Source organism: Neltuma alba, unplaced genomic scaffold, assembly GCF_004799145.2.
Source record: "Neltuma alba isolate B1F8T4 unplaced genomic scaffold, ASM479914v2 tig00001849_pilon, whole genome shotgun sequence".
Taxonomy (NCBI): domain Eukaryota; kingdom Viridiplantae; phylum Streptophyta; class Magnoliopsida; order Fabales; family Fabaceae; genus Neltuma; species Neltuma alba.
Genome location: NW_021632642.1, coordinates 4,387 through 26,811, shown reverse-complemented (window position 1 = coordinate 26,811; position 22,425 = coordinate 4,387). Strand labels below are relative to the sequence as shown.

The window sequence follows — 22,425 nt, the reverse complement described above, 5'->3', positions numbered from 1 at the left end:
TACTTTTACAGAGGAACACCATGTGAAGTTATTAGTGGGGTTCAGTCTCTTAATTCCTTCCTCTGCACCATTCTGCTTTTCAATAGGCGTTTAAATCTTAGGACCACCATCAAAACCTTAAGGTTGACCTTATCCGTCAATCAAATATAAGTAATCTCGCCACACCCACACACACACACACACACACACACACACAGAGATAGTTTTTAGTGAATGAGGACCACAATGGCCCTGAATCAGTCCCTTGTGCAAGTTGCTGCAGAAGCTTTTTGCAGTGACCTGGAAATCCAGCATTTCAGTTGAAGTACAGCACTAGAATTTAATGCAATACCTGCTTCCCATATTGTGGTTTTAAATCTGATCAAGATTCAAGAAACTCTTTGCTGAGGCTTGGGCTATATCAGGATTGCAGGTAAGAGATTTGGAAAGGAAGATCTGCAGATAGCACGCTATCGATAGCTACAACATTATTCAGGTGGGAGAGGTACTGGAGACAAACTTGAATTCTTCTGGCACAGATCAAAGTCTTGACATCTTTCATGATTAGTTTTTTAGCCCAGATGAAGAAAACTCCTTCTCATGTCTAATTAAAAAGGGATTATGAAAATAATTGGTGGTTGCATTAAGTGAAAACCACTTGATATAGTAAGGTTTTGTATTTGAATCTTATGGATTGAAGAGTCATGGTAAAAGAGTCATCCTCATGTAGAGTCTAAGACCTGACAGTTCTTAAATAGGATTATATTGATGCCACAAAAAAAGAAAAAGAAAAAGAAAAGGGGCTACGAAATATCTAATGCAAATTTTGTTGCTCCAATTTTCTTTTAAAATGATCTTTCTTCAAATGCATGATCATTTGTTAAAAAACTAGATATGTTTCTCCGTACATTCTATGAAATATGATAAATGAGCCATACAAGTAGTGATTTATGAATAGTGTAATTTAATATAAATTTTATAATATATATTGATCTAATTTGAATTGAATTAATTCATATCTTTTGCAATCACAAAAGCTTTTCAATTTTTCGTTGTCAATAGAAAATATAGCATGATCTCATTTTCTATTGTCAAATAAAATATAAAATAGAGAGGTGAATGCAAAGTTCCCAATCTCGTGTTCATCCGAAAAGGTGATTTTGGGACCTAGAAACGAGCTTTGAGGTATAGAGAAGGGTCTGGATCTGACAGGGACATCAGGAGCATGATCGAACGACATTACCAGGTAGCTTGCTCACTGTTTCAGAGAATCTAATTTTTGGGGAGATTGGCATTTGGCAGCCTCTTGTTTGCCTCCCCCCCGGGTGCCCCTGGTGTACAAGTCACTTTTTAAAAGTCTCTTGCTCAAATATATAAATCACTTTTATATTATATGACCTGCGGTTCTAATTATAAAATTCCGTCTGTAATTTATATTTCTGGTGTACAAGCCATTTTTTAAAAGTCTCTTGGTCAAATATATAAATCCCTTTTATATTATATGATCTCTAGTTTTAATTATAAAATTTTGTTTATAATCTACAAACAATGTTTTATAATTAGGATGGCAGGTAGTACAATACCTTTTCTTTTCTTTTTTAAAAAAATCTCTTCTTCGCTCTTAATTATAGGACCAAGTTTTAAAGGGTTTGTTTAGTTTCTTGTTTTGAAAACAATTTTTTGTTTTTAAAAATAGAAAAATAAAAAAACTTGTTTAGCAATTTGTTTTTAGTTGCTTGTTTTAAAAAAACCAAAAACACTAACATGCTTTTTGAAACTAAAAAATTAAAACAATTTTTGCATGTTTTCTTGTTTTTGTTTTTGTGTTTTTTATTTTTTGTGTTGAAAAATTTTGAGAAATTTTCTTCTCTTCTTACTTACTATCTACTATTTATCATTACTAGCGATAATTATTACCTACAAAGTGTGATTTTCTGTGTTTTTTTTTCAAACATGATTTTTTAAATTATTATCCAAATAAATTATTATTTTTATTTTCAAAACTTGTTCTAAGAAATAATTTTATAAAATTGTTTTGGGAACAAGCAAACACAGAAGAAAAACAACCATGCCTAAAGTCTTAGTTGATCTTAAGTACAAGGCAAAGAGGTGATAGTTAATTTTTCCAATTTTGCTCCTTTTTTTTTTTTTTGAGTAGGATGTGATCGCTTGCCTCAGGGTATCCCAACACAACGTGCCAGACTAATCCCAGGGTGTCTTGCAGGTATCGAGCCCAAAACCTGGCGGGTACGTGGCACCTTGCCTTCCCCTTGTCAACCAGTTGCACCCGACCCTTGCAGGCAATTTTGCTCCTTTTTAATTCCACGTTGTTGGTATGCTTTTATTATCTTTAGTTTTTAATATAAGAGCTAGTTGGAGTTGAATTTAATTCTAAATATAAGACATTAATATATTTTGTCTTCCATCTTTCCCTTATATATCCCTATGGATTGCATAATTCCAATCGTTTAATACACACATGATTGAAAACAATAATTTAAAAAGATTAGTACATTTTTGTGATAAATAACCATTTTAACTAATTTCATTAATATCTCTAAATTAGTAATTTAGGAATTAAGGACCAGTAGTAATTTTTAGACAATAATTTATTGTGGTCACTAATTTTAATAAAGAGTAAAATTGAAAAGCCAATAATTTTTACAGGTTTAAGAATATCAACTAATACTTCTTAAGAATTGTAAAATTAGTTAACTTTGCCCTAGAATGATTTGCATTCATTGGTTGAGACAGATTGATTTTATACGAAAGAACAATTTAAGCAACTATTTTAACACGCATAACCATATGAGGCATGTAATCGTGACTTATCATCATCATTATGATCATGTTTTTTTTTCTTTTTTAGGTTCTTATATGATTTAAATACGCACACAGATATGTTCATGTCAGATTTAAATTTATAAATCTCATTTAAGTGTGGCGGATGGTCTTGTGATTAGGGCAGCTTGCCATAAACACCGCCATTATCTTCATCATCATCATGTGAATGGTAAACACAAAGTGAGTAACACACAGAAAATGCAAATAAGATGCATAAGAGATACAAACAAGCTGTTGATTAAAATGGTAAGTAGTCTTACTCCCTATAAATAATAAAACATAAGTTTAAATTTCGGAAAGTATACTTGTGGTAAGGATTTTAATCTTAATGCTATTGACTCGATAGAAATTAATTTCAAAATCTAAAATAATTTGATGATACCGGGACTTGTACAAGAAAAAACCATGACTGATGAGTATCTTTGGGGTAAAATAGAACGCAGTTGAGAATTTGAAGCCGAAAACGGGTCTCAATTTTGGACTCACGGGAGGAGACAAAGAGCGTGTCAATGTTAAACGGCGGGCAATCTTTTATTTTTGCGGGGAAAAAAAAAGTCGCATGCAACCAAAATCAGTAAATATGTATAGTAATTTAAGTTTCAATATCAAAAGTTACGTGTAGTGAAACAATATATAGATCAAAATGAAAAAGTCAGTCCAAAAAGATTAAAGTGACTTAAAAAAAAAAATCTTAACTTTAGCTAAAAGATGAACATATGAAAAAAAAAAAATATAAATAATTAAAGGACCAAACTCTTCTTGAATATTATTGCCTTTTACTTCTATCCAAAAATTTCACAATTAATCCATTAGTTTATGGGTTATTGAGTTTTAAAACCTTATCTTGCATACCTGTATTTATTCCTACTGGCTATTTCCTTATTAGGTGCATTATTTTCATATTTACTGTATATATCGAACAAGAATATATTAAAACAAATATAATATGAAAAATAACTCAATCATGAGAAAGATATGAATAAAGTTTCCAAACTATTAAAAATGTTAACAATTTTTAAATTAACTGTAATTTTGACTCATTTTCTGATTAATCGACGAATTTTCTGAGGCATGTGAATTAAATTAAGGATTTATTTTAACATCACTGATAAATAATCACCGTGTATAAGTCCATAAGCTGAAATCATTCACTCTAAAAATATTTTATTTCTAAACTATGTCAAAGAATTAAAAACTTGATCTTACTAAATTCAATATGCATTGATTGTTAATAGAATTATTTTTTTAATCAAATTTCAAAATAATTATTTTTCTTAATTAATAAAATAAATATATTTTTATTTATTATATAAATATATATTACGTTGATCAATATACGCATATTATTGATCGCACGCGTCATCAGATCGTCTCCGTCTATTTTTACATAATAAAAACTAAGTAGCCCAAATACCAGCGCGTAGATTTAAAAAACAAAAGCCTCGTTCGAACGCTATCGGCTGGGTTGGCCCATAAATATATATAGGCACAAAAAGTAAAAAATAAAAAGCGTCTTGCTAACGCTGTAGGCTGAGCTGGCCCATATATATATATATGTGGGCGCACACAAACAACGCTACAAGCTTCTTCGCTCTCTGTCCACGGAGTCCAAGATGCAAATAGCGATTTCTCTCTCTGACCAAGATTTTGTCTGTGGAAGCTGAGCGAATTTATCTAAATCGGATGCTCAATGTCGAACTTCTTTGCGACTGCTACAAATCCAAACCCCAATAAGTCCTTTGAGGTATTCGAATTCACGCTATTTCACTGTTTATTGCTGCTTTCAACGCTTGGTCTTTGCTCTGTCGGGTTGTCTCTGATAATGCATGTTTTTGTTTCTTGATTTGCCAATTTTTCAGGTGACTCAGCCTCCTAGTGATTCTGTTTCGAGTCTTAGCTTCAGTCCCAAAGCCAACTTTCTCGTAGCCACTTCATGGGACAACCAGGTTGCCCCCAACCTCTTGGCTTGATTAGTTACTTGTAATTTTCCTGAGCTTTTATTGAGTGGCTTCCACTGCATCTTGGAAGATTTTGCTTTGAGTTTCAAGGGGAGAAGATATTATTTGGTAACGTAATGATGCTAGAAAATTTCTGTTTCATAAGGCCATAACAAATTCCTTAACTTCCTCACAGGTTCGATGTTGGGAGATAGCACGGAATGGGGTAAATCTTGCCAGTGTGCCCAAGGCATCTATATCACATGATCAGCCGGTAAAATTTTGTTCACTTCGATTTGATCATTACTACCGTATAGTTTGGAAGTTTTTTTTTTTTGACTGAAAAGAGATTTTATTAAAACAAATGATTACAGAGGGGTCTTTAGAAAAAAGGAAAACAACTTAAAGATTACATAGTTAGTTGCTTGCGAAACTCAGCAACTCTTATAATTTGATCAGTCAAAGAAAGGGCTTCATTAACCTGTCCGAGGCTGGGTTTCTTCTTGGCTGAAGAGTCTTCTATGGCGGGCGTTCCAGAGCTTCCAGCAGAGAAGGCCAAACATCACGCACCAATTTGGGTTGTTCTTCCTCGCGTCCAGGTTCTTCAGCATGCACCTTTCGAAGGGTATACTTGGGAAATACAAGAGATGATGTTTAGGAACTACAAGGCTCCAGCAGGACTGAGTCCAATGACAGCTCCTTAAAACATGTCTAATTCCTCAACGACGTTTCCATAGCATTCACATTGAGTGCTTTGGGTCATGTGTCTTCGGCAGCGTTCAGCATTGGTTAGGAGTTTGTTCCTTAAGGCTAACCAAAGGAAAGATCTTACTCTCTGTATTCCTGGCCATTTCCATGCTAAGTTCCAAATTGGGTTTTCTTCGTCCCATTCATTCTCCATAACCAGATGGTAAGCTGATCCAAGGTTGAACTCATGCTGGTGGGTTAACCTCCAGTAGCTACTGTCCTATCCTTTCATTGGGTTCGGGGGATGAAGCTCTGAAATTTAGTTTAAAATATTCTGTGAAGATGCTCAGAAAGTTCCTGCCAATTCCATCTCCCATCAGCAGTTACAAAATCAAGTAGCTTCTTCTGCTGTTCCGCTTCTTGTATAGGTTTGTAGGCTAAATGTCGTGGGGGCCAAGATCTCCCACCCAGTGGTCCTCCCAAAATCTGATTTGTTCACCATTGCCTACTTCCCACTGGACTCCCAGGTTCATATCTTCTATTACAGCCGCCAGGCTTTGCCAGAAGTGTGATGCATTCTTAGTTCGCATGCTTTGGTGGGATTCACCATTCCAGTCATATTTACTCGTTATTATCTGCACCGGAAGTTTATGTTTTTTAATTTCAACAATTATCACTTCCATGTAAGACTCAATAGCATTGACTAGAACACTGCTGTAATGCGCTAATGGCTAGGATGCTAATGGTCCTCACTCACTTAAATTGGGTAGTTAGTTAGGTCTTTCATGTGCAATTTTTGTGGGGTGATGATTTTTTTTGTTTATAATAAATGATTCTGTAGACCCCTCCCCCCCCCCCCCCCCAAAAAAAAAAAAAAAAAAAGAGAGAGAAGCGCAATTGTTTCTTCAGTATGCACAATCAATAAGCATAGTGCAACTTATCTTGAGTTATCAAGGAGCAATATGTACAGTGAAAGCATCCGTAGAGATGCCAGGGTGTCTATTATGATGCTGAGCATCACTTTAGATGTTCCGGTCTTTATTCTTCATTCTTATGGTCTTTCTTATTTTTCTTCTCCTTAAACATTAAGCTATTATTGTAGTCTATACGGGTCATAATGTATATCGTCATGCATAGGTTTTATGTTCAACTTGGAAGGATGATGGTACAACTGTCTTCTCTGGTGGTTGTGATAAGCAAGTGAAGATGTGGCCTCTGTTGTCTGGAGGCCAACCAATGACTGTTGCTATGCATGATGCGCCAATCAAGGAAGTAGCTTGGATTCCTGAGATGAGCTTGTTAGTAACTGGAAGCTGGGATAAGACCATGAAGTAAGGCATTATTATTCTCTATTCCATTCCATGTGCGTGTGTGTTTCCTTTTTGTTTCCCCAGATAGTAGTTTCACATTACGTAGTCTACCTCTTATAGCAGTATTTACCATTTTGGATTACAGACTGTGGTGCATGTTTCTACATTTTGAGCACCTAAAACCCTTTTCCTATCCTACTTTTATTTATCATCTGCATGGTAATAATGTCATCAAAGTCAGATATGCCGATCATCAATATGGCAGTTATTACTGTCATTGAAAGTTTCACAACTTCTTGTTTATATATCATTAGTTGCAAATTTATTATCCGTATCTATTCCATGGTTGGTCTTGTCCATAATTGTTGTTTGACTTCTAGCTCTTCATTGTTATGCATGATCTTGTGCAGCTATGATTTCCACCTGAGCAATTTTCCTGGCTTTTACCAGGTACTGGGATACTAGGCAGCCAAATCCAGTGCACACACAACAACTCCCAGAACGATGTTATGCAATGACAGTGAGACATCCTCTGATGGTTGTTGGCACTGCTGATAGAAATCTAATCGTTTACAACTTGCAAAATCCTCAGGTATTTTGTACTTATCTTCTCTTGTGTATTTTCTCCATGATGATGAGACTGTATAAAGGTCATACTAGATAGGAAGTTGTTATGCGGATTTATTGAGAAGAGATGGAAATCGTGAGCATGAGAAATAGTTTGAATGAATAGAAAGAGAAGAAAATGATAGACAATGAAAAGAAGACATAAAACACTAGAATAAAAGCTCTCTGATCTCTCTACATCAGTAATGAATATCTGTTAAATAGGCCGTGAGGCCCCACAGATCATGCATATCTGTCCTGCAGACTTATATTTGACTGTATAACCATTTCTTTATGTCAAGATGCATCAATTTAAAGAATGAAATACATCTTCACGAAGAGTTTCCCTTCTTCATCTTGCATAAAAAGCCTATAATTAACTCCCAAAAACTCAAGTATGGACAAACTTGTTTCTTGCTAGTTACATCCCTGATTTGTTAAACAAATGAGTTGGTTGTCCCAAGGGTGGGGAGCTGTTGAAGATGTGCAGTTCTTCCTTTGTTTGATAGACGTCATGGTATTGCTCCAACCTCTGTCTTCTGGTTGGCAATAAAATTTTGATAGCAACTCATAGAAGGGCTTACTCCTGAAGTTTCTATTGAAAAAATGAAGTAGGAATTGAAACCTCAAAATTTTTTATAAAGCTTCTTACTGCATATAACAACATTTCCTGCAAATATCTGATGTCCCTTTGGTGTATAATTAACACTTGGGTTTATTATCCCCTAACGAATACGGCCAGTATGGCCATTAGGTTGTTTATTGACTAATTTGCCCTGAATTGAGATTGGTATCTCTTAATTTCAAGACTTGAATAAATAGGATAACAAATCTTCATTAATCGTCTGTTTTGTTTGTAAAGTACGTTGACCAGTTTGCCTCTGTAGTTTGTAATTCAGCCACTTCAAGGAGATGGGGACTTGAAAGTAAAGCCTTCATAGCATAATACCTTTCTGAAAAGCTTAACAGATTCTCAACTTACAAAGCTTGACATCTCCAAAAATCCCAGTCTGTTGATGTTTAGTGTTCTGCTTGATGTTTCCTGGTGGGCATGAGTGTGCCGTGTAGTATAGCTAAGAAACACACTCTTGTAACTGGTTGTTTCTTTTTGTCCCCAAATACATCAAGTCATTTATGGTAAATGCCCCTTATATCGACCATCTGTTTATTTGCAACAGGTTGAATTCAAGAAAATTATTTCACCCTTGAAGTATCAGACAAGGTGCCTTGCTGCATTTCCTGATCAACAAGGTTTCTTGGTAAGCTTCTTATGCATTTTTGTGGCTCCTTTCAAGTTTCAATATCTTGGAAGGCTTATTTTTAATTCTCTTTTCCTGTTTTCCTTTTCAGTATCTATTGAAAAACTCTCTGTTTCTTAAATATTTCATGCATTTTATTCAAATAACAAATAGGCAGCCACGAACCAGAGGACAGGGTCCGAAAGGTGGATTAAATATCAATACTAGGCATTAAGACATAAAAGCCAGTTGATAAATCAGAGTTGTGTATCCTAAGTAAGGCAACTATCCATTGACATCCCAACACCAATTGTGGTTGTGATCACACCATGGTTTGCCTGGTTGTATCCCTCGTGCCCTCATCTTCAAGTTAATGTTCGTTAGAAGGAATGATATACCAGTTGCCCCTTGCCTTAAATGGTTATTGAGGAAACTAGTTTCTACGTATTTCAGTTGCATAATGAGTTTATTCCATCTCCTGTACTTGCAAGTTGTCTAGGTTACTGTTTCGATTGGTTTCATTGTAATTGCGGTTTTTACACCGTCATACTATTCATAAAACTGATTTGCATATTGCTTTTTCAAAACATTGAGTTAGCCTAGATCAGTTGAAGAGTGGTATTTTTTTAGCTGGTATTATGCCTACTTTGGGATATCATGGTGATTGTGGCAATTTAGCCAAATGGTGGGGACTTCAACAAAGAAATTCTTTTACAAAAGCTGAAAACCCTATGATTTTTCTGTTCAAATGCTGACGTAAGATGAATTCTATGATTTCTAGACAAGTGAGTGTTGAGAACTACTGAAACTAGATCTCGTCCGCCTAAGTGTGTACCAATTGAGGTGTGAATAGGATGAAAAACGTCATGGCTTTAAGCCAAAACAAGATGTTCATTTACCCATAAGAGGAAACACTTTATATAAATAGTAATCTAGAAGAAATATTTTTTATCCATATTTGTATACCTCCACTTCTGCACTGGAAGGGGGCATATAATTTATTTTCTTCCTCTAGTTTCCATCTTTTGACAAAAGCTTGAAAGTTGTTCGTCTTATATCTTGTGTCTTGTGTGTTAGTCCATCCTAGGAAGCACCCCATGAATCTTAAGATGTACTGTAATCTCCAATATATGAGGGTGATTTCTACAGATCTATATTTTCTGGATTTTATTTCCTTCGTAATTATAATCTTATAAGAGTCGATTCATTGAGACTGAACTTGAATTTGATGATATGGTCATTGTAGGTTGGATCAATCGAAGGGAGAGTTGGGGTGCATCATTTGGATGATAGCCAACAGAGTAAAAATTTTACTTTCAAATGCCACAGAGAGGGCAATGAGATATACTCAGTCAACTCTTTGAATTTCCATCCTGTAAGATTTTGCTTTCCATCAGTTCCTTTGTTTTACTTCTAAATTGATTTTCAATAAACAATATGCATGCTGAATTGTCCTTTGAGTCCTTTAAATGGTGAATCTATTCTTTTTTTCTTTTCAAACTTCTTCCCAAAATTTTTGTCCACTTATAAGGCCAACACTTCAACCAGTAATAGACATGCTAGATATCAGTAATAAAGTTTATCCATCTTAAGCTTTAGCATTATGAATGTATTATTATTTGTTACAGGTACATCACACATTTGCAACTGCGGGTTCTGATGGTGCTTTTAACTTTTGGGACAAGGATAGTAAACAGAGACTTAAGGTTCTTCCGATGCCTTCATTTTCAATTAGTGAACATTCTTCCCATAATCAAATGCAATTCCTGCATATAGATATAATAGCGGAAATCTATTGGTCTTTGCATCCTCTCCTCCAGTCTTCAGCATAATCTTTAATTCTACTCTTTTTGGTTTAATCGAGTTTTGTAGATGCTTTTCTGAGTTTAATGCAAGCTTTTCTAATTTCAGGCCATGCTAAGGTGCAGTCAACCTATTCCTTGCAGCACCTTCAACAATGATGGTTCAATCTTTGCTTACTCGGTATATCCTGTTTCTGCGCACGTTTGCAGCTCTATGAAATAAATTTTGGCATCCTCTTTCGTGTCACACGAAGTTGAGAATCTTTGATTTATATACCATCTCACCCCCCTTAAAAAAAAAGAAAAAAAAAAGAAAGAAATCAATTAGTAATGAGAGTGCCGTGAAAATCTCCTCTGCACAGAGTATGCTTGAGGGGATGCTAAAATGCTAGAGAATCGTCTGGAATATTGGAATTAAGATAGAAAAAGAAGTAGAAACATGTAGGTATTTTACTGAAAAAAATGTAGGCATGCAAAAAGATCGCAAGAAATGAGACTTAATTGATGGCTCTTCATAGTGAACTTTTCTGTCAATGTCGTGTAAGCAAGACAATTTATATATATATATATATATATATATATATGAGAAATTGGATAAGTGCTATAAGAAGCTGTAAGTGATGTGTATATAACCCTGTTTTGCTATGATTGAAAAATTATGCATTTGCGTAGTTCTCACAAGTTTTGCTATTGCTGACTTATCTTGTGAAACAGAAATTATGAAAAAGTACCCAAAAGAAAAATCTGAGAGAATGTCGTTAGACCTGGTGTGAATGATATGTCCATGTTTCTGTCTATAGGTCTGCTATGACTGGAGTAAAGGGGCTGAAAATCATAATCCTGCGACAGCAAAGACTTACATCTTCCTGCATTTGCCACAGGTATTCAGTGATTTGTTTGTAAAAATAAATGTTCTTTAACAGCTTTTTTGGCAACATGCGAATATGATATGCTTCTGCAATGCAGGAATCTGAGGTTAAGGGCAAACCTCGACTTGGAACAACTGGGAGAAAGTAGAGACTATCCTAGCTTTGTATTACTCTTCTGCGCACATAGATGTTTTATACTGGTGTCGAATGTGGGGCATGGTCTTGACATTCTGTGTACTGTTTTCATTCTCTGTTCCAGATCTGATGTATATTACTAAGGTTTGGATCCCCTCACATGATATGATGGTCATGTGAACAGAAAAATAGGTGCACTTATGACCAGAGAACGCACGATATTTTATTTATTTTTCTCCACAAAGCACATCATCATAATGTTACTATGGGAGGATCCAAATCGTATTGGTTGGTGGTTTGGTAGTTTTATGATGAGGGATGAGCGGAAGGCATTTGTAAGTAGGCTGTGATTACTTTTACATAGGGATTGCTGAGTTGCAACACATTTGACGCTTTAAGTTGTGTATATATCATTTCATTTGTAGTTTAGTTAGTGGTATGAGGGAGTTAGGCAAGCAATCTCTAGTTATGATGGGTATGAATGTTCACAAGTGATTTATCAGAATTGGTTTGCCCCGTATATTACAATAAATCTTGTCCTTCAGCGGTTGCGTAGGCTTCACATTTTATTCCTCCAGCTTTCAACTTATCACAAATATCAGAGAGAGAGAGAGAGAGAGAGAGAGTCAACGAGCCTGTTCGATTTGGTGAATTAATTTTTATTTAATTTCCTTCTTTTATCTATGCGCACTGGACTTAAAAAGAGGGAGCAGGGGTGAAGACTTGACCATGGACCGTGGTCATTTCCAGTTGTTTGGCATGTGTCTTTAGATGTCACTTGAAAGTTCTCCTCCCTTTAATCCTAATTTTATATTTAAAATATTAACTTTTTTCATATAATATTCTTAACTAACTATAGATCTTACTAATTAATTAATTAAATTTCTCTAACTTGTGATTTTTATTGAAAATATTACTCTCATGTTCTTAGCTCACGTGTAGGGTACTCAAATCAGGAATCCATACAAGAAAGGCTTTGATCATTAACCATGGAACTTTCTGAACTGGTTCGTGAGGTTCGTAAAAGTAGGAAAAAAAGAAAAAGAAAAGAGGAACAAGCGTGAGCCCAGTTTTTATTTTGTTGTTTAATTGCCAACCTTCCATTAATTAGTAAGAATGGAATTCTCCAATAGTATGTATACCAATTATCCCATCTTTCACGTTATTAATAATTCAGAACTTTGAAATATTAATTATTAAAAGTTACTGGAAGAAGCCTATAAAGAGCGTGTATACAATACTTGAAAAGCTATGATAAGCTTTTGTGATTGCAATATTGCTATGGGTGGGGTAGTTGTATTTTTATTATGCTTTGCTATAACCTGCTTCCGACCTAACGGTGTAGCTGCAGCTAATATGATGGAAGAGAAACGTGCTCTGCTTCAGACCCAGTGGTGGAATCTTAGCAATATTGCTCACAACTTCTCAGAGCCTTGATTGGAAAGGCATACATTGTAATGGCTTTGGAAGCATGATTGAGATGAATCAACTCAGGATCATCGCACAGCATCCTCGGCTAGCAGGTCTCAACCTCATTGCATTTCCCAACATACAATATTTAATGCTCAAAGGAAAGGGTCTAAGAAGTAGCATTCCAAATCAGATAGGAACTCTTTATTATCTCAGGCATATGGACTTGTCCCATAACAATCCTAGGGGTGAGTTATAAACCTTCCGAATTCACTCAATTTTGAAAATGAATAACTTAACAGTGTGTTATTGACGGATACCATTCCTGTGTAGATAGGGGCACTTCAGTATCTTAATTACATGAACTTGTTTCATAACAATCTTACAGGTTCGTTCTCTTCCACTCTTGCTACCCTGAATTTTTACTTTGATAACAAAATTATGTAGAATGCATTTACAACTCAAAGCAATGTCTTTTGACAAGTTACATTCCAACCCAAATGGGAGATTTTCATTTTTTTCTATTTGAACTTGTCTCATAACAATATTATTTCAAGTGAGTAACCTCTCATCTTTATCCAAACTAAAACATTAAGAAATAATAATTGAAGACATGCTTAAAGGATTAAAAATTCTTTGAGCATGTTTTGGGTATTTGAAAATAAGAAGCTATAATATTAGGAAGTCATTCCTAAGCTTTATGATACGAAAGAAAATAATATCGAACGCTCTGTAAATTAACTTCAAGAATAAATAACAAGAACTGCAGAAAACAGTGAACGAATGACAATCTTTGTCACCAATTAGTTTAAAGACGGAATTCCAGCGCTAATCAATTATTGGTGACTTTTTCGTGATGAAATTTGCAAACTTCATCACTAAATCACTAAATTTCGTTCCTATTGCCATGACAGATGAGGAGAAGCATGCACTCCTTTAGACCAAATGGTGGAACATCAGCAAGAGTGGCTCTAGCATGGCATATCTTGCAATCTCTTTGGAAATGTAATTTCAATTGGTCAGCCAATAATCCATTCACAAGAACCACGGTTAGCAAATTTCAACCTCACTGCATTTCCAAAACTAGAATATTTAAATCTTCGTGGAACGGGGCCATTTCTTCAGCTTTGAGTTATACGACAAATATCAAAGACATATATTTGTGCACAAATTTATTCATTGCATTACAAAAACTACTAGATTTGATTCTTCATAAAATTGGGAGACAGATATTATTCCAATTCATATCAGAGCTCTTCATTATCTCATGTATTTAGACTTGTCTCACAACAATTTTGCAGGTATGCTACCCTCCACCATTACTTTGAGTACACGTAGTTAGACTCATTCCTTTAAATTTGAGTTTTATGAATAATCTTAGGAAAATATATTTGTACTCAGATTTATTCACTGCAGATGATATCTCTTTGCCGATTTTCAATTTGATAAATTTACAATGCTTTGATGCTTCTCACAATCAATTAAGTGGTAATGTGCCCTACTTTTTGAGCCGTTTTGATTTTCGGTGGTGACTTTAGTCACAACAAATTCAATGGAATATTACCATTTAGTACATGCAGTGTTCCACCAAATTGTAGCATTGACTTGAGCTACAATATCTCTGGTAGTATTGATAACCTCTCGAAATTTCTACTTATTCAACTTGTTTTAGTGCTTTTTTTATATGTTTTGGACGTCAATTGTGTAGGAAAAGGCCCGAAGTGAGCAAGGAAGAGAGATTAGAAGCAGAGGAGTTAAAAAAGGACCAATCGCTGCGGCGCATGGAGACAATCGCCACGGCGGCTTTAGCAGAGAGGAAGGAATGTAATTCTATATGAGACACCATAGATCCTGACCATATCCGCCATTGTGCCCAAGCTGTCTCAAAGAAGTTGCTATTCAGTGTGATCCGTCATGGCCTTTGCTCACATGTGCCATGGCGCCAAGACTGATCCAGGAAACCCATTTTGTGTAATTTGCTATGGCGGATGACTAAATCCGCCACGGCATTTGACCCCTCGTAGCTGTGTGTTTTGTGTTGTAACTTGAAAATTAGGGTATATACTTCGAGGGACTGGTGTTTTCTGGATACACTTCAACTTTAGGGCTTTTTTGGAGGCTGGCTCTGCTAGGGTTTGGAGGTTTTGAAGCTTGGGATCTTTAGGCTCGAAGCTACAAGAGATTCAGAGCTTTTTCTTCAGTTTTTCTTCTTCACTTCCCCTTGTTTCTGTAATGGCTAGTAACTATTGTTATAGTTGTGGCTTTTTACTAAAAATGTATAGCTAAAGCAGTTTTTCTAGGGTTATTTTGATCTATTATATGGATTAAGACTTGGTTCAACTCTCTCTTTAATGTTAATGATAATGTTTTGTTGTTTTTACCTTGAACTTAATGCTTCCTTATAACTGGCCATCATTTGGATTGTTTTGTTGATTGGTTGAAGCTTGAGAAAGTTAAATTAATCTGTGAACTTTGTTAAAAACATGCTAGTCTAGAAATTTATCTTAGTGAATGGAAGGTTTATTGATAGAATAGAGATATATCTATTAACCTAGCATAACTAAAAAGGGATTTTGATTTTCAAAGTGCAATCTTTTCAAACAAATGTAAGAGATTGCTATGTTTTATTGAGATTGCAACAATTTGGTTTTGACTTGAGAAAGCTTAATCAATTCTGCGAACCCTGGCTAACTGAACTTATTGTTAACTACTACTTGAGAAGTGACTAATTAGGTTTTATGAAGTATTTTAGTAAAAAATAACCCTAGTCCCTTATTTGTCTTGAAGTCAAGTTGATTTCAGATTGATTTAAATCATTGTTTTCCTATTTTTATTTTACAAACTCTTTACAACTTTTGTTTCACTTAACTTGATCAAGAACATAATTATGATTTTTAACTCATCTAGCTTTAGTCTCTGAGGGAACGATACTTTTTATATTACTTGCAACCCGTTTGCTTGCGGTTAAGGTAATTAGCAAACAAGTTTTTGGCACCGTTGCCAGGGACTAATGACAAAATTTTTTGTGGTTGATTTTCTTTATTGTGTGATTGGTTATGCCTAAGTTTTCTTTTAGTATTTATAGTGATAGTTGTAGGTAGAATAGTAGTGTTTATTTAGTTCATTTCACTTGATAAGTTTGATACTTGTGTTTTTTATTTGAATTCGTAGGTAACTCCTGACGCATGTGAGGAAGGTTGGAAGTTATTCTAGAAGTGGTTACTGATGAAGAATCCAATTCGGGACAAACTAAAGAAGAATCCAGTTTGAGAGTAATTGAAAACACACTGGAGGTTTAGCAACAACCGCAGCTACTTCTACCACTACTACTTGAAACAGAACTGCAAGAAAACATGGTGGAACAAGATGAAAATGATTTGTATACTCTGGATGACTATTTGGATAAGGAAGGGCAGACTTTTCACTCAAGTATTCAGCTACCAGACATTCAAGCTAGAAATTTTGAAATCAAGCCAGTCATGATTCAATTACTCGGGATGATTGGTACTTTTGAAGGAAATTTCAATGATGATCCTAATGAGTACTTGACCAAGTTTATAAAGGTGTGCAAGAACTTCAAGTAAAATGGGGTTATTAAAGATGCTCTGAGGTTAAGATTGTTCCCTATGTCCCTATCTCACAAGGCAAAGACATGGTTGAATTCCCTGCCTAAGCATTCGATTAAGACTTGGGATGAGCTTGTGGCAAAGTTCAAGGGCAGATTTATTCCAAGAGGTAAACGAGCTACACTAAGGGGTGAATTACTTTCCTTTGAACAGTATCCAAATGAGCTATTCTATGAGGCTTAGGGGAGATTCAAGGATATGTGGAGAAATTGTCTAAATCATGAGCAGAAAAAATATGTTCTAATGGAAGCTTTCTGGAATGAGTTGAATGATCAAACAATGACTATACTGAACACCGCTTCAAATGGAGGAATCAAACAAATGAAGGAAAATGAGCTATATGAATTGTATGAAGAGGTGGCGTCTAGCACTATGCAACAATATAACAAGAGAAGGCAAAGTTCTGGGAGATATAAAGAGATGAGTTCTTCATCATCTAGAGATATCGCATTGCAACTTGAAGTGATCTCCAAAAGGTTTGACAATTTGGAGCTGTAAATTAAAAAGGACAACGCTATAGGAGTTCATGCACTTGTGACCATTGTAATGAAGAACATCATTCTGATTAGTGCCCTCACACTTTGGAGACAGTCAATTATATGAATAATGTGCAGTGAAGACCACAAGGAAGTCTTTATTCTCAAACTTACAATCCAAAATTGAGAAACCACCCAAATTTCTCATGGTAGAATGGGCCAAGTTTGAATCTGCCACAAATATTATCATCTGGTGCTAAAAAAAAGGAGCCTCTTGGTTTTTATGGCCAATCATAACATCAACCACAATAGCAGTACCCACAGAAGGAAGAATCCAAAATCGAGAAAATGTTTGCTCAGTTGTTGGCTAACCAAGAATCTGCAAAGGCTAAGAATAAGGAAACCTTCGCACTCTATGAAAGTGCTATTAAGAGTCTCGAGGTTCAGATGGGACAACTAGCTTCTCAAATGAATGTTTTAACAAGAAATAGCCTTCCAAGTGACACTATTCCTAATCCAAAGAGGGATGGTAAAGAGAATTGTAAAATAGTCACCTTAAGGGGTGGCAAGGTCCTCCCTGACAGTGTTGGTCTTGGTAGAGTTGCCAAAAAAGCTTAAAATGACGTGGCAAGAGATCTTGACAGTCGTGAAGAAGGGAATGAAAAGCTCATCTATGAGGATGACAACAAGAAGAGAAAGCAAGCTGAAAAGGACATAGCAGATGTGGTGAAAGGCAAGCATGCAACTTTTAATGTCGTTGAGGAAAAGAAGAGGAAAACGCTAACCTCTCCCCCTAAATATGTGCCACTGCCACCTTTTCCTCAAAGACTTAAGAAACAGTAAGAGGATGGGTAATTCAAGAAATTTCTTGAGATGTTTAAATAGATGCACATTAATATACCTTTGGTGGAAGCCTTAGAACAAATGCCAAAGTATGCTAAATTCATGAAGGATGTCGTATCAAAAAAGAGGCGGTTTACTGAGTATGAAACTGTAGCAGTGACTAAGAGTTTCACAGATGTCATCAAGCAAATTCTGCCTAAGTAGAAGGATCCAGAAAGTTTCTCTATTCCTTGTCATATTAGAAACAAGTTCTTAGGGCATGCTTTATGCGACCTGGGAGCTAGTATAAATCTGATGCCGCTCTCAGTTTTCAATAAGTTAGAGTTGGGTTACTTTATAGCTGGCTGATCGAAGCATGTCGTACCCTCAGGGGATCATTGAAGATATGTTGGTTAAGGTCGACAAATTCATATTCCTTACTAACTTTATTATGCTTGACTTTAAAACTGATAAAGAGATGCATTCGCTCTTAGAGAGACCATTCTTGGCAACTGCTAGAACCCTTATTGATGTTGAAAAAGGGGAATGAACTTTGACGTTTAATGATGAACATGTGACATTTAACATACACTATTTAATAAAAGCACCAAGCCTCATGAGCAGTGTTCTTTTATAGACATTGTTGATCAGATTGTGCATGAGGATTTTAACAAGTAATGTTTGAGGACCCTCTTGAAGCTGTGTTATGGGGACTCGAAATAGATCATACAAAAGTAGCAGAGGTATTGGCATGAATGAATGCCTCGTCTTCTTACTCCAAGGGCTGAGCATACTTTGAAACTCTGGACCTTTTATATTTAGAACGACAGGCTTTAAAGCCATCTCTTGAAGAGCCTCCAATACTTGAGACTCTACTGGGACATTGTCATGAGAGATGTTCTTTGACACTATACACACACTAACACTCCAAAATCATTAAAAGTTTGTTTTAAACTCATGAGACTTGCTTCTTTGGGTGATTTAGTAATTTTCTATCCTGTATATTTCCTTGAGCATTTGATGAGGATATAGCTATTCCTACAATCTTTGATGTGCAATTTGTTACTCAGTTGTTGGTTTGTTGTTTTACTCGAGGACGAGCAAAAGTTTAAGTTTAGGGGTGTGATAACCTCTCAAAATTTCTACTTCTTCAACTTGTTTTAGTGCTATTTTATATGTTTTGGAAGTCAATTGTGCAGCAAAAGGCTCGAAGCGAGCAAGAGAGATTAGCAGTAGAGGAGCTAAAAAAGGACCAACCACCGCAGTGCATGGAGACAACCACCACGGTGGCTTTAGCAGAGAGGAAGGAATGCAATTCTGTGTGAGGTGCCACAGCTCCTGACCATATCCACTGCGACGCCCAAGCTGTCTCAAAGAAGTTGCTATTCGGTCTAATCAGCCGCTACCTCTGCTCACATGCACCGCGACGCTAAGACTGATCCATGAAACCTATTCTATGTAATCCACCTCGGTGGATGACCAAATCCACCACAGCGTTTGACCCATCGCAGCTATGCGTTTTGTGTTGTAACTTAAAAATTAGGGTATATACTTCAAGGAACTGGTGTTTTCTAGATATAGTTTGACTTTGGGGCTCTTTTGGAGGCTGGCTCTGCTAGGGTTTAGAGATTTTAAAGCTTAGGATCTTTGGGCTTGAAGCTACAAGAGATTTGGAGCTTTTTTTTCCAAATTTTCTGGGTTTTTCTTCTTCTCTTCCCTTGTTTCTGTAATGGCTAGTAACTATTCTTATAGTTGTGGCTTTTTATTAAACATGTATAGCTAAAGCAGTTTTTCTAGGGTTATTTTGATCTATTATATGGATTTAGACTTGGTTCAACTCTTTCTTTAGTGTTAATGATAATGTTTTGTTGTTTTTATCTTGAGCTTAATGCTTCCTTATAACTGGCCATCATTTGGATTGTTTTGTTGATTTGTTGAAGCTTGAGAAAGTTAAATTAATTTGTAAACTTTGATAAAAATGTGCTAGTCCAGAAATTTATCTTAGTGAATGGAAGGTTTGTTAATAGAATAAAGATATATCCATTAACCTAGCATAGCTAAAAAAGGTTTTAGTTTTCAAAGTGCAATCTTTTCAAACAAATGTAAGAGATTGCTATGTTTTATTGAGATTGCAACAATTTGGTTTTGACTTGAGAAAGCTTAATCAATTCTGCAAACCCTGGCTAACTGAACTTATTGTTAACTACTACTTGAGAAGTGATTAATTAGGTTTTATGAAGTATTTTAGTAAAAAATAACCCTAGTCCCTTATTTGTCTTGAAGTCAAGTTGATTTCAGATTGATTTAAATCATTGTTTTCCTATTTTTATTTTACAAACTCTTTACAACTTTTGTTTTACTTAACTTGATCAAGAACACAATTATGATTTTTAACTCATCTAGCTTTAGTCTCTGAGGGAACGATACTTTTTATATTACTTGCGACCCGTCCGTTTACGATTAAGCTAATTGGCGAACAAGTATACATAGAGAACTTGGTAGGCTACACGATATCAATTTGTCATACTATCTTCTCAGTGGCTATTTCCCAAATGAAGTTTATAGCTCTTTTCCTCATGACATTTTATATGGTAATAAAAAATTACTTGGTTTAGAGAAGATGCCTGATTCTTCTAGAGGTCCAAAGTCATTGTTGAAATTCATTATTCCTTTGGCAGTTTTTCTTATCATTATATTTGTGGTAGGTTTCATCTTATTTGAATCTTTGAAAAAGAATGGGAAATCTAAAATTGAGACAAGAGAAACAAAAAATGGAAATATGTTCTCCACATAGAACTATGATGGAAAAATTACATATGAACAGAGAATTTTGACATGGGATATTTTATTGGAACTAGCGTAGATGGAAGCGTTTATAGAGCACAACTTTCTAGTGGCAAAATTATAGCATTGAAAAACCTTCATAGAAGAGAATATGGAAAGACATCTTTTGCTAAGAGCTTTTATAATGAAGTAAAAATGTTAAGTGAAATTTGACATTGCAACATTGTCAAGCTTTATCGATTTTGTCTACATAATCAATGCAATTTTCTCATTGATGAATACATGGAAAGAGGAAACCTTTTTTATGTCTTGAATAGTGATGATGAAGCTAAAGAGTTGTATTGGAGCAAGAGAGTGAATGCCATCAAAGGAATAACAAATGCTTTGTTCTACGTACATCCTGACTATGCTCCTCCAACTATCCATCAAGACATAACAAGTAGTAATATATTTTTGAACTCAAAGATGAAGGCTTTTTTATCCAACTTTGACACAGCTAGAATCATTGATCCTAATATATCTAATCGAACTCTTCTAGTTGGTATTTATAGTTATGTTGCTCTAGGTCAGCCTTTCTGATTCTCTACTTTTTCTATTGTTGTGTTGTATTTTATTTTTACAATTACTTACTTGGGATTATTATATAATTTTTCTAATATTTGATCTATTGTAGAGCTTGCATGCACCTTTAGTTGTGGTTGAAAAATGCGATGTTTATAGTTTGGGGGGTAACAACATTAGAAACAATCATAGGAAGACAACCTAGAGATTTGATATTATATTTGTCAAAGACTTGTATTGAAAGCATTTTGCTAAAAGATATCATAGACCCATGTCTCCCATTACCATCACGAAGAGATGCAAGAGATGTGACTATTTTGGTCTCAATAGCATTGGCATGCTTGAGCCCTTCTCCTAAATCTTGATCATCGATGCATCAAGTGTCTCAAAGACTTTTATCATGTAAGCTCCCATTAGTTATTTCTTTCAATAATATCTCAAACCAGTATTTAGTGAATCAAGATATGCAAATATAGCCTTGTAAAAAGCTACACTATTACAAAAAAAAGATATAACATCAAGGAACAACGGCAGTTAAAGACACTGTGACAAAAAAAGCGGTGGCATTTTTGTAAATAAAATGCATAACTGTTAACTTTCTATAGTGGTTATTAAGATAGCCACCGTGAAAAGTACTTTTAATGGTAGTTGAGATTAATAATTGCTATTAAAAGTACTTTCCATGGTGGTTATCATATTAATTGTCGTGAAAAGTTTTAAATAACCCTATTGCGTGTTCTATTTTTCACAATTTCATAGTCAGTGTGCCGTGGTTCCTCTATGTCCCACCATCGAAATTGCAATACCGATAAATCCCTAATGTTTCCCGTTGTGTTTGGTCCTCTATTTCACTTTGGTTGCTTTCCACCGTGTTTCGCCATCGACTGTTACTTCTTCTTGCGTTGCAATTGTCTCCACTGAGTGAATTTCCTCTTTTTTCATTCTTTTCATTTTTTTGGTTTCCTGGATGTTTTAATAATAGAAATCTATTGTATTTCAAATGGGTTGATTGGTTTTATATTTCAGATGTCTTGAATTATTTATGTTGACTTTCTTACGTGCTTGAGGGGTTGGTTGGTGACATTTGGAGTTTGAAAACCTCAATTACTTCTTATATAAGGCATGATAAACATGTTTAAATGCTCAAAGTTGATTAGTTCTTAATTTTTTAATTTTTTAAATAATTTCTTAACATTTTATTTTGAACTTTTATCAAAATTTTGTAATAAACTTGAGAATTTACCAATAAATAATTTGTTAAGTGTTTTGGCTAATTTTTTTTGGTTATGAACCTTGATTGATGATAAAGTGTTGTTTAAAATTTCATTACAAATGGATA

The 22,425-nt window shown here is 35.1% G+C and overlaps 1 protein-coding gene across 1 annotated transcript; it reads left to right on the top strand.

Annotated features, from left to right (window-relative positions):
* The first annotated feature begins 4,432 nt into the window (after window positions 1-4,432).
* On the top strand, window positions 4,433-11,692 carry LOC114712832 (protein RAE1). The gene is made up of 11 exons (XM_028897390.1): window positions 4,433-4,567; window positions 4,683-4,769; window positions 4,957-5,034; window positions 6,585-6,778; window positions 7,208-7,349; window positions 8,542-8,622; window positions 9,848-9,976; window positions 10,230-10,307; window positions 10,513-10,584; window positions 11,204-11,284; window positions 11,370-11,692. The coding sequence occupies exons 1-11, from the start codon at window positions 4,514-4,516 to the stop codon at window positions 11,418-11,420; spliced, it is 1,047 nt and encodes a 348-aa protein (XP_028753223.1). The 5' UTR covers window positions 4,433-4,513; the 3' UTR covers window positions 11,421-11,692.
* The last annotated feature ends 10,733 nt before the right edge of the window (window positions 11,693-22,425 follow it).